General features: G+C 39.6%; 1 protein-coding gene across 1 annotated transcript; it reads right to left on the bottom strand.

Moving 5' to 3' along the window:
* Nucleotides 1-484: 484 nt before the first annotated feature.
* LOC101846129 (ribonuclease kappa) lies at nucleotides 485-8,893 on the bottom strand. The gene is made up of 2 exons (XM_005097003.3): nucleotides 8,686-8,893; nucleotides 485-2,798 (listed from the first exon to the last, which is right to left on the bottom strand). The coding sequence occupies exons 1-2, from the start codon at nucleotides 8,761-8,763 to the stop codon at nucleotides 2,571-2,573; spliced, it is 306 nt and encodes a 101-aa protein (XP_005097060.1). The 5' UTR covers nucleotides 8,764-8,893; the 3' UTR covers nucleotides 485-2,570.
* Between the last annotated feature and the right edge of the window lie 6,211 nt (nucleotides 8,894-15,104).

The raw sequence follows: 15,104 nt of genomic DNA, 5'->3' as shown, positions 1-15,104 counted from the left end.
GAAAGACGAGAGAGAGAGAGAGAGAGAGAGAGAGAGAGAGAGAGAGAGACAGAGGAGAGAGAGAGAGAGGGGGGTGAGAGAGAGAGAGAGAGAGAGAGAGAGAGAGAGAGAGAGAGAGAGAGAGAGAGAGAGAGAGAGAGGAATGGGGAGAAAGAGAGAGAGAGTAGAGAGAGAGAGAGAGAGAGAGAGAGAGAGAGAGAGAGAGAGAGAGAGAGAGAGAGAGAGAGAGAGAGAGAGAGACAGAGAAAAAATTGACAAAGACTTCAGAGACGCACACAAACAAAAATACACAGAGAGGCAGACAGTCACAGAAAACAGTCTCCAAACTTGGTGAGTTTGAAAGAAGAAAAGACCCCCCCCCCCCAAAAAAAAACCCCAACAACAAACAAAAACAGAAAGAACATGTAATGAAATAGTCATTTCAGCTCTTATATATTTAAACAAACAAGACACATACATTCATAAAGCCAACCAACAAGCCATCTCGACTTAAGCTGTTCCAATTTATTAGAATATTTATGATAAATTTCCCGTGCAGGTCAATGAAAAATGAAAATATTGAGGAGGGAAATGAACGAACGAATGCTATTATACCACCATGATACAACATTCAAAATGGAAAAAAAAAAAAAAAAAAGAAAAACTTAATTCAATGACATCCTTGCACTCAGCACATCACAATTTGTGCAAAGACATGAAAAACGTTCTGACTATGGTGTTCTATATACACTGACTAAATAAAATACAGCATTACTGAGAAAGTACACTCACATTGTACACATTCCTGTCTTAAGAGATGACATGACACATATAAAGTTTAAAGCTGACTCAAATATATTTAGAGTTTGAAAACTTTTGACAGTGAAACCGGCAAGCAAATATCTCTTAGTCTTATCTCCTGTCTAGACTGTTACTTTATCAGAGCTACTTTTTTGTTACAAATAAAAGGCTAGCAGTTCAGCCTACCCACTGAAACTTTTTGACTCTTGAACAACAGAATATGATGTTAGACTCAAACCAAACGGATCAGTCCAAAATTTACTGAAAGTCAGAGTGAGAGAAACAGAATGGACAGGACCAGAGAGAATAACAGAGAGAGAGAATGGGCTGAGGGAAAAGGACTGATAAAGAGATACGAGAGGAAAATGCACTTCTACTAGCATTTTTATCTTAAGCCACAGTTGACAAAAATCCACAAAATATACAGAACAATAAATGCTTAGAGCAAACTCAACAAAACGCCTATTTATCAAACTCAAACTGCCTTTTCGCTGCACATTTCTCACTGACTGATTCACATTCACCACAATCTAAAGCCAAGGTGCACTCATTCAGCACTGTTCTCCCAAAACACACACACACACATTCTTCAGAAGACACAAACATATATATATATATCGTCAATGTCGTTTGCTATCCGCATATATGGATCAAAGTTTGAAAACTCCTAAGGCATTTCACCTAAGCACAATTGTAATCTTAAAAATCAGCTTGCACATTTTACTTTGCATCCATAATTCAAATCAACTTAAATGTTGTTTGTAAAAAATCAAGAAGCTAAACAGCCCACTGGACTAGATCAAATAAAAAAAAAAGTTTGTTTTCTTCTTCTGGAAAGTATCCGATATGCTCCATACACAAATAGCCAAATGCACTAACGATATGTGGACATCTACAAAACAGAAGTGCAGCCCAAAAGAAACAAACTTCTACGGTAGTTTAACCATGAAATGTAAATGTCACAATTTTAATCTGCATACATGCATCCGATATAAAGACAAAATATATTCATATATATCACCATGTACATCTACAATAACATGTATTATAATATGTATCATAAATCACAGCTGAAGTCTGAACGGCAACCACTGCTCCCATAGCAGACCAAGAAGAACTGAAAACCCATGTAAGGGGTTCCCAACAATGTCATCTAAATGGAGAAGAAGGAATGCTGAATTAAAAAAAAAAAAAAAAAAAAAAGAGAGAGACACACATATTATATCAAAAGCAGTACAAGCCAGTAAAAATATTTCGTCTTTCACTGCACAGTGCTACTGCCAAGGACGGGCCAATGGATATTTCTTAGAGAACACCACCAAAGGTACAGAGTCACTGGTTACACTGTGTCACTTCTTTGTACTGCTATTTACCTCTCTCTTAATGCCTAAATTACCATCACATGAAGTGATCTTATTTTTTCTTCTTCTTCTTCTGCGCAATTCTTTTTGTGGACTGAAAAGAACGAAAGAAATATGTTCCGCTTGACTCCACACAGAATCGTTTCGTTCATGCTGACCAGATGAGGAAAATTAAAAAAAAAAGATATTTTGTGCTTGATACACCCCCCCCCCCTCCCCAAATAATTTTTTAACGCTGAAAGTACATATCTTAGAAAAAAAAGGAAGCACCAAACACCATCAGAGTAAAGTGTCAAACACACATACAGTAACGCTTTTGCTTATCAAACAAAAACAAAACCAAAAAAAGTACGACCTATGAAGTGAAATCTAGAAGACGAGTGTACAAACCAAAAAGAAGACAGATTGAATGAAAGGACACTGAAATCATTACGACATTTCATAGTTCACTCTGGAATTCAGTTTTTGTTGAATGAAGGAAAAAATGAAGACAGCCACGTAGAGTCCGGCGGCAATCCAACAGTTGTACGCCTGGGATTCGTACTTATCCTTCACGTAGTCCGCGCTGAATTTCTCCTTTTCCCATTCGCTCTCGCTTATGTTGGCGTCTTCAAAAAGTGAGGGGCTCCGGATGTAGAAGAAGACCCCCATAAGGCCCTGAAACAGAGGAGGTTGAACAGACACTGAGATTTGTTTAGTTTCAGTAAGGTTTTACGGCGCTCGCAACTAGAAAAGGTCATATGAGCGCCAAGGGGTGGATGTCAACAGAGAAGTCCAAACGTGGTATCAGGCTTACTCTGCTAACCTCTCTAGCCTCAACAGCACAAAGTTTGCTTGGACTACCAAGTCACCCCGGAAATAGCAGTTCACAAGAGAGTGAGTAAGACAAACATACAAAATAAGTAGAAGAAAAATGATGATAGTAGTAAGGATGAGGAAAGAAAAAGCAGCAGTTCCCCCTATGTTGTTCCGGCACAGTATGAGCATGACATTGATAAATCAGCCCATTTACAATCCTACTGTGATGAAAAACATGTTAATTTCCCCCCTTGGGAATGGCCTGAAGTGTGTTTAGCAGTAGGAAGGAACCAAGGAGTAGGCCTAGCAGTAGAAAGAGTCAGGAGCCCTGAGGAAGGGGTAAAGGGGGTGAGGGGGTGGGGGCAGAAAGTGGAGACGAAAGCAGATGAAAGAACATTGTTAGAGAGCACCATAATTTATGTTTTGGCAATTTGGATTGATATTTACTTGAAAACAATTGATTTGCAAGGGTTTGAGAGGTCATATATTGTGTGTTCTGAAGCAAAAATTATGGCAGTTTATCCCTAAAAAAAGTGGCTAAACAGATGGGCCAACGCAGAAACAGGAAGATCTCTCTTCGGGTACATGGACAAACCCAACCCCAAAGACCCATCGAATCTCTTATGTAGAGCTTATCAGACTTTGATCTTCAGAGCGCGCACAGGACACTTACACACCAACAAGCACATAAACAGAATTAACCCCATTGCAGACACTGTGACTACCACGAGGAGACCGTTGAACATCTCAGGCTCCTACACACACCTACAGACTTACTACAGCCTGCTCTACTCTGGCGCTGACCAGATGACAAGGACATGTGGTTACTTGAGGGAGGCATTGCGCTGCCAAGAGCGAAATGCTCGCAGCTAAAGGGATTTGAAAACAACAACAACAACATCCCTCAAAACAGTGCATCTGCTTGAAGGTCAAAAAGCCCAATTTTACTGGTTTTTTTGAAAATAGTCAATTTGCGACAGTTTTCGTTAAAATAGTGGCTATTATGCCATGTGTGATTTGCAGAAAAAAATACTGCAGTCTGACCTACAAAGCAGTGCATCTGTGTGTGTGTGGGAGTGAAAATAAGAATTTACTGCTGTTTTTGAACTATTGAAGAATGAAATGGTGTTCATTCAAAGAACCAATATGTTGAAATTAGATTGTAATTAAGCATGTCTAGCCTAGCTAGATTTGTGTGAACAGCAAACAAAGAAAGCCGAATGAAGTAGGCCTACAGCAGGATTCTGTCTGAGAAACTACATGAAACAGTAGAATATATGGTTCACTGTTAGGGTTAGAGTTTGGGAGTAGGGTCGGGGTCAGGTCTCTTCTTTATTCTTTTCAATTGTCTGGGGTGGTTGCTCATTAAGAAAGTTCTTCCTGAGAAATGATTAAAACTAAAAGTGTGTACACAGACAGACCAACTCTATTTGATTGAATAAAAAGTCAACCCTGTCTAATATCAAGGCCTGTTGTTGCTGTATTTCCCCTAATGCTCTGGAAAAGAAAGTTGAACTTTATTTCTCGATTTTTGAGATTTGTTGATAATTTGCGAAAAGGCCTGCCTGTCAGTGAGTGTGTGTGTGTGTGTGTGTGTGTGAGTGTGTGTGTGTGTGTGTGTGTGTGTGTGTGTGTGTGTGTGTGTGTGTGTGTAAGGTGTGAATGAGGCGTGGGGGGCTATGAGGGATTTTTGTTTAGTTTACCATGAAGGATTTTAGTCTTTGCTTTAGGGGTGACTAAATGCAAAATAGATTACTGCCAAGGTCGAACAGTCTAGTTTTCTCTCAGTACCTTTTGAAGGCATTTACAAATTCAAAGTATTGGATCTAGTCTGGGAATGTTGCCCCAACCACAACTTCCCAGTCCTTGCAGAATGTCAGAATGAAAGATGACGTCTAAATCTTGCAAATAACCAAAAAATCTTGAGAAAGGAAACCGTTGGGAGAAATAGAGATCAAGCTTATTTTCCCGAGCGTTTGGACAAATTTTGGACAAATAGTCACTTCGTAATATATAGTAATATTAATTCCAGGATTTGGGTTTTTGGAGGACCACACAGTGACAATGACACTTGACACATTTTTTTACCCAACATACGCAATGGACTACTAGATCCCACTACCCTAGGCAGCATGCTTTGGGAAAGAACGACCGCTTTTATATCATTATTTACTTTAGATTTTAGTAACTTAGTTTTAGTTTTACTCCCAGTCACAGAGAGTCACTCTCTGTACAGTAGTTAGTAAATCTTACTATGATGACTATTTTAAAATGATAGCAATTTAGTCACTGTTTGGCGGACAACTTACACTTGTGACTGCAAATCATGGCAGGAGTTGTGCAGAGGGCCGGCACTTACCGTGACAAGGTCCACAACTGAGCAAACTATAGATATATACAAGAGTTACGGCTACTTAATGAAGGGCTTCCGTAACGAGTGACCACCCCAACAAACACAATAAAGAAGAGGGCACTTAGATCTAACCCTAACCCAAACCATACACTCTACATATATTATGGGGTAATAGAATTTAGGAAGCGTCAATTGTGACTGGATCATCCGGTCGAAACTGACACTGCGTCAATTGTGATCGGATCATCCACAATTCAGGCAGAACTACAATAGTATTTTAAATAAATTATTATGTAGAAACGATGGCTAACAAATAAATAGATCTTGTACTGGCATTTCAAATAGCATGGGAGCTATTCAGAACACGGCGTTGCAAATAGTGCCTGTCGAATATACATTCGGACTTGAGTCTGAATAGAGCTGGCCAAAGTCAACAGTAAAATAGAAAAACGGAAGTGGCTATCCTCACCTGGGGTGAGAATAAAAATACGATCGACCTCTCACCCCGGGTGAGACTTGCCACTGTTGGCTATTCTAGACTGCGAGTCTAGCCGTACTTATTCTTAATATGATGGCTAGACTGACCATTTAACAAAAAATAGGCCTACTGAATTGTAAATATACATTTTTAGTGTGCAGTACCTAAAGTATTTGTATTTGAGACGAAACCAGGTGCCTTAATGACAGTGCATGTATTTTAAAACTCCCGTTTTCTAATGTTAATAGGGCCTAAGATAAGTACGGCTAGACTGTCAGGCTAGCCGTACTTAATATTGATGGCTGAATTGTAAATGAAATTTTTAGTCTGCAATGCCTAAAGTCTAAAGTATTTGTATTTCAGACAAAACAAAAAGGTGCCTTACTGACTTGCATGTATTTGAACCTGAATAATTACTATTACTAGATCTAGATCTAATGAGACCTGTGTACTTAACAGGCTTTAGTCGATAGGACCAAACCTAGATCTAAGTATGGCTAGACTGGCAGTCTAGCCATACTTAAGTACGGCTAGACTGCTAGACTCTCAGTCTAGCCGTATTTAAGTACGGCTAGCCACTTCGTATTTATATGGCCACCTCTATTCTCACCCAGGATGAGAATAGTGCAGGCTAGTCTTTTGGCTATTCTCACCCGGTGCGCGTTCACTGTTATAGCCTAGATCTAGGCCAACAAATTTTGCGTTCACTCTAAACCACAGAATTCTACACTGTGATAACAGAAAAATTGTAGAATTCTGTGCCGTGAACAAACGTTCCATTACAACTGTAGCCTACTAAAAGCGTACAATTTTGTATGTGGGCAGTGGAGAGAGAGAGAGAGAGAGAAAGAGACAGAGAGAGGAGTAGCGTGAGAACTTCCGGTCAAAACAAAATGGCGACCTGCGTAGTTCTGCTCGATTCGAAAAGTTAAATAGCCGTAGCATCTTTGTAGACAACCAAATTAATTTACTTTTGTGTTTTAACATCATTTTTAAACTTTGTTTTGGTCAATTTGATCGTCCATACCGATAGACAGTATTCAGAAAGAGACAGAGAGAGAGAGAGAGGGGAGGAGTAGATCTTGCGAGAACTTCCGGGCAAAACAAAATGGCGACCCGCGCAGTTCGGCTCGATTCGAACAGTGAAATAGCCATAGCATCTTTGAAGACGATCAAATTAGCTTACTTTTGTGCTATAACGTAATTTTTTCTTGGCTTTTATCAATTTGATCATCCACACCGATAGACAGTATTCCAAAATGAGGAAAAGCAGGTCTTGTTTCGCACCGGGTGAGAATAGCCTACGCTGGCAAGTCTCATCCGGGGTGAGAGGTAGATCGTTTTTCTATTCTCACCCCGGATGAGAATAGCCACTTCCTATTTATATAGGCCACCTCTATTCTCACCCTGAGTGAGAATAGTGCAGGCGAGTCTTGTGGCTATTCTCACCCGGTGCGCGTTCACCAAATTTTGCGTTCACCCTAAACCACAGAATTCTACACTGTGATAACAGAAAAATTGTAGAATTCTGTGCCGTGAACAAACGTTCCATTACAACTGTAGCCTACTAAACTAAAAGCGTACAATTTTGTCTGTGGGCAGTGGAGAGAGAGAGAGAGAAAGAGAGATAGGAGTAGCGCGAGAATTTCCGGGCAAAACAAAATGGCGACCCGCGTAGTTCGGCTCGATTCGAAAAGTTAAATAGCCGTAGCATCTTTGTAGACAACCAAATTAATTTACTTTTGGGTTTTAACATAATTTTTTAACTTTGTTTTGGTCAATCTGATCGTCCACACCGATAGACAGTATTCAGAAAGAGACAGAGAGAGAGAGAAGAGGGGAGGAGTTGATCTTGCGAGAACTTCCGGGCGGGTGAGAATAGCCACTTTCATTTATTATAAGACGAAAAAATTACGTTATAGCACAAAAATAAACTAATGACCGTCTACAAAGATGCTATGGCTATTTCACTTTTCGAATCGAGTCGAACTACACGAGTCGCCATTTTGTTTTGCCCGGAAGTCCTCGCAAGATCTACTCCTCCCCTCTTCTCTCTCTCTGTTTCTTTCTGAATACTGTCTATCGGTGTTGACCATCAAATTGACCAAAACAAAGTTAAAATATGATGTTAAAAGACAAAAGTAAATTAATTTGGTCGTCTACAAAGATGCTATGGCTATTTAACTTTTCGAATCGAGCCGAACTACGCGGGTCGCCATTTTGTTTTGCCCGGAAGTTCTCGCGTTACTCCTCTCTCTCTTTCTCTCCCCACAGACAAAATTGTACGCTTTTAGGCTAACAACAGTAGATATCTAGTAATGGAACGTACAAGCTCACGGCACAGAATTCATGTAATAGATCTAAATCTAGATCTAGTTAAGTATGGCATGCCAATGTCAGTCAATGTCAATGACAATGATGATGATATCGGCAATTACAATTTCTCCGTACTCTCCAACTATGTCTCCGGTCACAACTGACGCAGTGTCAGTTACGACTGGATGATCCGGTCACAATTGACACTAGATCTATAGAGATCTACCTAGATCTAGAAATCTAGATAGACTAGAATCTAGATCTAGATCATCTATATCTAGATATTATCTAGATTCTAGATCTAGATCTAGATCTAGAATCTAGATCTAGAATTTATAAGATTGTGATTGTGAAGTGCATAGAAAATCTTAGCTAAGAAGACAGAAGAGCTTGCTGTAGAGCGGGGATTTGCGCTAGATCTAGGCCTACAATGTTATAGATTCTAGATCTAGATCTAGTGTAGAAATTCTGCACTGCCAGATACAATATAGGCTACCATGAAAACAGTGACACTACTGAGTCGGCAAAGCCAAAGTCACTACAATGCCCTGGCGTCGAACAGTCCTAGATCTACAGTTGATAATGTTCGTTGTACTCACCAGCATAACGACACCCCAAACGCTGATGACCATATAATACACAGAGCATTTTGGTCCAAGAAGTGGGCAGACTGCCATCCTGCGTTATATAATTCCTTTACTGGCTTGAAATACAATGACAATCACACAAGTTTGTGGATCCAACGTCTCTGAGTGTGCGGCTAGCTACGGAAGTCGGCTGGTGTTTACTCCAAGTCTTGTGACATAAAAATGAGAATGAATAATGTATTTCCGCTCAAGGGAGATAATTCTGTAGTCGTAGAATTCGTATTTCAAAGTTTAATGAAATTGTTCTAATAATGATTCTCAATAATCTACAATCATACGTGATGCATTATTGCTAATCAAATAAATGTTTTATATAGCTAGTTGGTTTTATCAAGGACTCTGATTCTGTTGGGGACCCAGAGATGGGTGAACTTCGCTTAGAACAAAAATAAGCTTTGGCAGGGGTTAAGATAAAATTTTACAAAAAGGTGAGGTCGAGGTAAATTTTAGTTGACATCTTTTGATTTAGTCACCCGTCAAAAACCTTTAATTACAGAGACATCCGTGATACACAGGCACCCGTCAAAAACCTTTAATTACAGAGACATCCGTGATACACAGGCACCCGTCAAAAACCTTTAATTACAGAGACATCCGTGATACACAGGCACCCACAACAATCCGTGCACAAACACTCACGAGGGGAGAGAGAGAGAGAGAGAGAGAGAGAGAGAGAGAGAGAGAGAGAGAGAGAGAGAGAGAGAGAGAGAGAGAGAAAGAGAGAGAGAGAGAGAGAGAGAGAGAGAGAAAGTATGTGTGTATGTGTGTATTTGTTGTGTGTGTGTGTGTGTGTGTGTGTGTGTGTGTGTGCGTGTGTGTGTGTTGATCTGTACATTTGCGTATTTACCAAGCTGCAACAAATTTGTAAATATACACGTGTATATTATTATTATTATTATTATTATTATTATTATTATTATTTAAAAGCTTTATTTCATTTTGCCCTGCTGCAAATTGAGCTTACACGGATAAAAATTCTGCACCAAGCATCCCAGTGAAATGGACAATGGATTAATGGTGGCTCTCAACACTTTAGTCGTTTTTATCATGCGATAACTGTAATTTATTGTTGAAAGGTTAGATTTAGTAGAGGTTTTAGGCGCTCGCAACTGCATACGGTCATATGAGCGCCAGATTGTTGAAAGGACATGTTTGCTTAAAACAATCGGGACACGCATAACGGCTAAACTTCGGTTTATTTTTAGTTTTAGTAAGAGTTTTATGGCACTTGCAACGCAATAAGGTTATATAAGTGCCGAAGAATAGATTATGTGTTACAAGAGAGTAGCATACACAAAAAAGAAGGAGGGGAGATAAGGACGACAGGTTTGATAGGAAAGAATAAGGAGAAAACCACACCAGAGCACCTACCAACCCGCCAACCACCCACACAACTGACACCACCCCCCACCCTTGCGTTCTTTCTCCTGTATTATTAGAGTGACAGTATGCAAGAAGTTCCCCTAAGACAATAACTTTTCTCCTCGTCAATGGGACGCCGTCTTGTTTGGTTATAGTAGAGGGTTTTACGGCGCTCGCAACTGCATAAGATCATAATTATTATGAGCCCCAAAGGGTGGATGTCAACAGAGAACTCCTTACAGGGAATCAGACTTACTCTGCTCAGCTCTCTAGCTTCAACAGCACAAAGTCTGCTTCGACTGTCAAGGCACCCCGGAAATAGTGGGTCACAAGAGTGTGACAAACATGCAAAGGAAGAAGAGGAGAAATGACGATAGTAAGGATCAGGAAACAAAAAGCAGCAGTTCCCTGTTACAGTTCAGGCACAGTTATGAGCGTGACATGATGAATCAGCCCATTTACAACTCTACTGTGCATGAACGAGAAATGCCCCCCCCCCCCTTTTGGAATGGCCTAAAGACACATCAGTCAGTAGCACCGCCATTCTTGGACAAATTCGACTGTATCAGCCTTCCAAAGATGGACAAGTATAATATATTATATAATATTATATAATATTATTTATATATATCTATATATCTATATATCTATATATATATATATATATATATATATATATATATATATATATATATATATATATATATATACACACACACATCACGACGATTCATCGTTCTTGTTTAAGTAAGAGTTTTATGGCACTTGCAACTCAACACCACAGGGTAAGAGATCGAGGGGAAGACCGCGTGGAACCTGGAGAAGAATCACAGAAATTGATGTACTGTACAGAAAAGTGGGAAGAAATGGAATGACATCAAGAGGCTAGCCCAGGATAGAGAAAGGTGGGAAGTGTTTGTCTGTGGCCTATACCCTGGTGCAGGGTGAGAAAGTGTTTGTCCGTGGCCTATACCCTGGTGCAGGGTGAGAAAGTGTTTGTCCGTGGCCTATACCCTGGTGCAGGGCGAGAAAGGCAATGATGATGCAACACAATACGGTCATATAATAATGCCGAAGATTAGATGTGTTACAAGAGAGTAACAAACACAAAAAGAAGGAAAGGAGATAAAGTTGATAGATCATGTTTAATAGGAAAGAAGAAGCAAACCACACCAGAGCACCTTCAAACCGCACACTATTCATCGTTTAAAAAAACTCAAGAAAAAACAAAACACAAAAAAAAGGGCAGAGAGAAGAACAGCTCATAGTAGTCATGATTTATTAGAGAGATCCGTTTGTCATTACAATAAAGGAATATCATCACTCATTATCACTTTGGAACTCCATACTTTCTGTCTGTGAGTTTTGTAGGCATGTGGGGCAACAATATCAAGCAGAATGATCACATGCTATATATACAACATTGCACTATAGTGGGTCGCTTTTAGGCACAAGAGGGCTGTTTTGAGAAAATCGAAGGTAACATTTTTGGACCTTGTTCAGTTTCTTTAAAAGACAAGAAGAGTTTTCTCTATAACCAAACAAATATACATGTACACATCAATGAAACTAAACTTCTCCTTCTATAGGTAGGGCAATGCCCACTTTTGAAGTAGGTCAAGATTTCTGGAAACCCCTGAAATCTGGGTTAGCCCGCTTGTCCTTAAAAGCGACCAGTTGTGCTTTTGGTAATTTCATTAGAACATTAACATCGTCGATATTATAATGTAACAAATATTCACAGAGTCTGTTCGTGAGGTGTGCTGATAAAAAGGAAGAAGTTCTCGTGTTTTCGCCCCATGGATGTATTATAAAGATTTTACAGTTTAGTAGTGTAAAATAACATGATAAAAGTAAAAGACGTAATACTAAAATGAAAGAAAAATGGTATCGGTAGAACAATTTACAAATTTGACCCTTGTGTCGATTTTTGGGCTGAAATCTCCATTCACGGATTGCGAGAAGTGAGAAGTGATTAATTCTAATAATAATAATAATAATTGCATTTATATAGCGGATACCCATGCTCAAGAGCACGCTCTACGCGCATTACAACTATTATTACCCCTGCAGACCCTCTGAGAACACTTCCGCGGAAGCATACAGTGCAAGCTGCAGATTTCACGCGCTCAAACTCTATCAAACTGACAAAAGATCTCTCACTTTCTATAGCCGGGTACCCATTTCCACCTGGGTGAAGTGAGGAAAATTTGTGTAAAGTGCCTTTCCCTAGGACACAACGTCGAGCCCCAGACGGGATTCGAACCCGCGACCTTACGGTTGCAAGTCCGAGAGCCTAACCACTAGGCACAGCTCACATTAAGTTTCACTGCCACCAGTAACACTACTCACCACAAAACCCTGTGGTAGGCCACCCCAAGCACAGTAAAGCTGATGGTCATCCAAAAACAATTGTAGTAATTTTTCAGCTGAAAATACATGTAGCAAAATATCTCAGTCCATTTCATTGTGCCCTGCTGAACATTGAGCTTGCACAGATAACAACGATCCTACAAACCTCCCATGCATTGTGCCCTGCTGAACATTGAGCTTGCACAGATAACAACGATCCTACAAACCTCCCATGCACTTCAACGGACGACGGATTGGCGGCTTCTGACACTTTTGTCCTCATCTTTTTATGCCCTCATCCAAAAACAATTGCAGTCATTTTTTCAGCTTTAATAGCAAAATATCTCAGTCCAGTGCATTATCACTTATGCCACATATCGCTGGCCAGCTGATAAAATGTACGAAGCTCAAAAATATGATTAAAGAAAAATAAACAGCAGTTTCTGAAAGTTTACTTGCACACTTTCCAGTCACTTGCCGCAATAATGTGATGGTGAAAACAATCCGCTCTGATCACATGACCCAGTCCAGCAACAGGCCCGAGAAGTCCGTGACAGTCACTCTCCTAGCTGGGTGACCAGATGGTGTATTTTGTACTGCTGACTGTGTGACCAGATGGTGTATTTTGTACCGCTGACTGTAAAGTGCTCAACCTAATCTATCGGTTGCAAAATAATGCTCAAGAAATATTTTTTCAAAATTCAAACTGTGAATATGTTGAAAAAAAGCAAGAACAAATGCATAATGTAGGAACAATTGTTAGAAATATGAATGGGGTTTTATCTTTTACATTCTCCTGTAAAATCTTTTTGTGCCAAGTACACGTGACCAGCCCACTGACAATATGCCAATCTACACAATCCACGAGCAACATTGAGAAAGTCAGAGCGTCAATTACACTCTAATAATAGACAAAAGTGTAAAGTAGCTTTTATTAAGCGAATCATTGAAATGCATTTATAAAATATCAAAACATGGAATGAAGAAAAAAAAAGTATAAACATTTTTTCAAATGATGGGTACCCGGTAGGTAGTTTCTATTCTGAGCTGTTAGGCAGGACGCTACATTAAGCAGAACAAAAAAGAAACATTTAGAACCTTCTTTTCATAAACCATTTCCCTCACACCTCTTCTCAAACATGAAATAAAAAAGAAAAGTAAGAAACCTAGGGTGAAATCAGGGACATCAAAGAACACAAAATTACCAGCAGGTCAAACTAAACTAACCCCCACTACACAAACTACTCACAGAACCTTCAATTCTACAGACAATTATCAGGACGTTAATTGTAAGAACGGAAAAAATTCCAAACTAATAAAAAGGAACATCTTATAATACATGAGCCCTATGAACCACATGCTTATAATGTTATGATTTCTGAATGAAAAATAGGAGTGTGAACACAGGAAATAAACATCATAATGTCATTTCAAATTTCACCAAAAATGTCAGCCAAACACAAAAAATCTCACTCATCAGTAGCAGATCAATAATTCAGAAAAAAAACCTAATTATGTCGCCAGTTCAATGAAACTGACCAAAAAATGTCTTTAAACAAACTGAGTACAATGTTAAAAAGGGGTTTTAAAAAAAATCACTTGTGTGGTTCAACTGTAATATAATGGCATCAAATACAGGCTCCTAAAATGAACTAGTCAAGCCACTTTTGATCTTTGTTGAATTCTGGCAATGATGTTAACACACACAATGAGGTGAACACACACAATGAGGTAAATATGTAAACACACAAATCAACCCTGTACAAATCATCACTCCTCCCCCCCCCTTACATTTTTAAAACTCACTTGAGCCTGAGCAAGTTTTCACCCAACAGCCACTGCAGCCTCACGTTTTGGTTGAAAAATGGTATGGTATAGGTTTAACGCCCCTATCAACACTATTAGGTTATTTAAGAGGCGGGACCTCCTAATTTAACGTCTGTCTCCGATAGGACCGAGCCAAGTGGGAAATTCGTGTAAAGTGCCTTTCCCAAGGACAAAACGTCGGACCGAGCTGAGGCTCGAACCCCCGAACCCACAATCTCACGATTACGAGTCCTGTAGCCTAACCATTAGGCTACCGACGTCACCTGACATTTTTGGGGTAGATCTATATATAGCGAAGCATTCACCACAAAAGACTGTGAAAGCTATCATAATTAAAAAATTCAACAAGAGAAAGAAAGAAATACACTTTTACCCTTAATGAAAAAGAAAACTGCATCTAATTTATCCAAATAGTTTATATTTTATCAATATTTTGAAATGGCAATGACTGGAGATTACACCATTTTTTTGGGGGGAGGGGCAATTTATAACAAAACCATCTACCACAATGTGGGGGTGACTGACTTTGTCCATTACAGCTCAAAAAGTATTGCACATAACTTCACCAAATTTTTAATGAAACGCAACACGTGGGTCAACTGTTGGCTTGCCGCTTCCCGTAGCTTGTAACTGAAAAACACCGGAGATATCGATCGATAAAGCACATCCCGTAAATACATGGGATTAGGCCACAGGGCCACTGGGGCGTCCCGTAAATACACGTGATTAGGTCACTGGGCTAGCTGGACGTCCCGTAAATATACACGTGATTAGGCCACAGCGCCAGCGGGGTGTCCTGTAAATACACAGGAATAGGCTCAAGTGAGTTA

The sequence above is a fragment of the Aplysia californica genome, unplaced genomic scaffold, assembly GCF_000002075.1.
Source record: "Aplysia californica isolate F4 #8 unplaced genomic scaffold, AplCal3.0 scaffold00144, whole genome shotgun sequence".
In the NCBI taxonomy this organism is placed as follows: Eukaryota; Metazoa; Mollusca; class Gastropoda; order Aplysiida; family Aplysiidae; genus Aplysia; species Aplysia californica.
The sequence above is the reverse complement of the archived record's forward strand: the minus strand, read 5'-3'. Positions and strand labels throughout refer to the sequence as shown.

Coding starts and splice junctions, on each gene's coding strand:
- LOC101846129 (XM_005097003.3), bottom strand. CDS start 8,763: ATGGCAGTCTGCCCACTTCTTGGACCAAAATGCTCTGTGTATTATATG. Junction 2,799..8,685: donor TTTGGGGTGTCGTTATGCTG/GTGAGTACAACG, acceptor CCTCTGTTTCAG/GGCCTTATGGGGGTCTTCTT.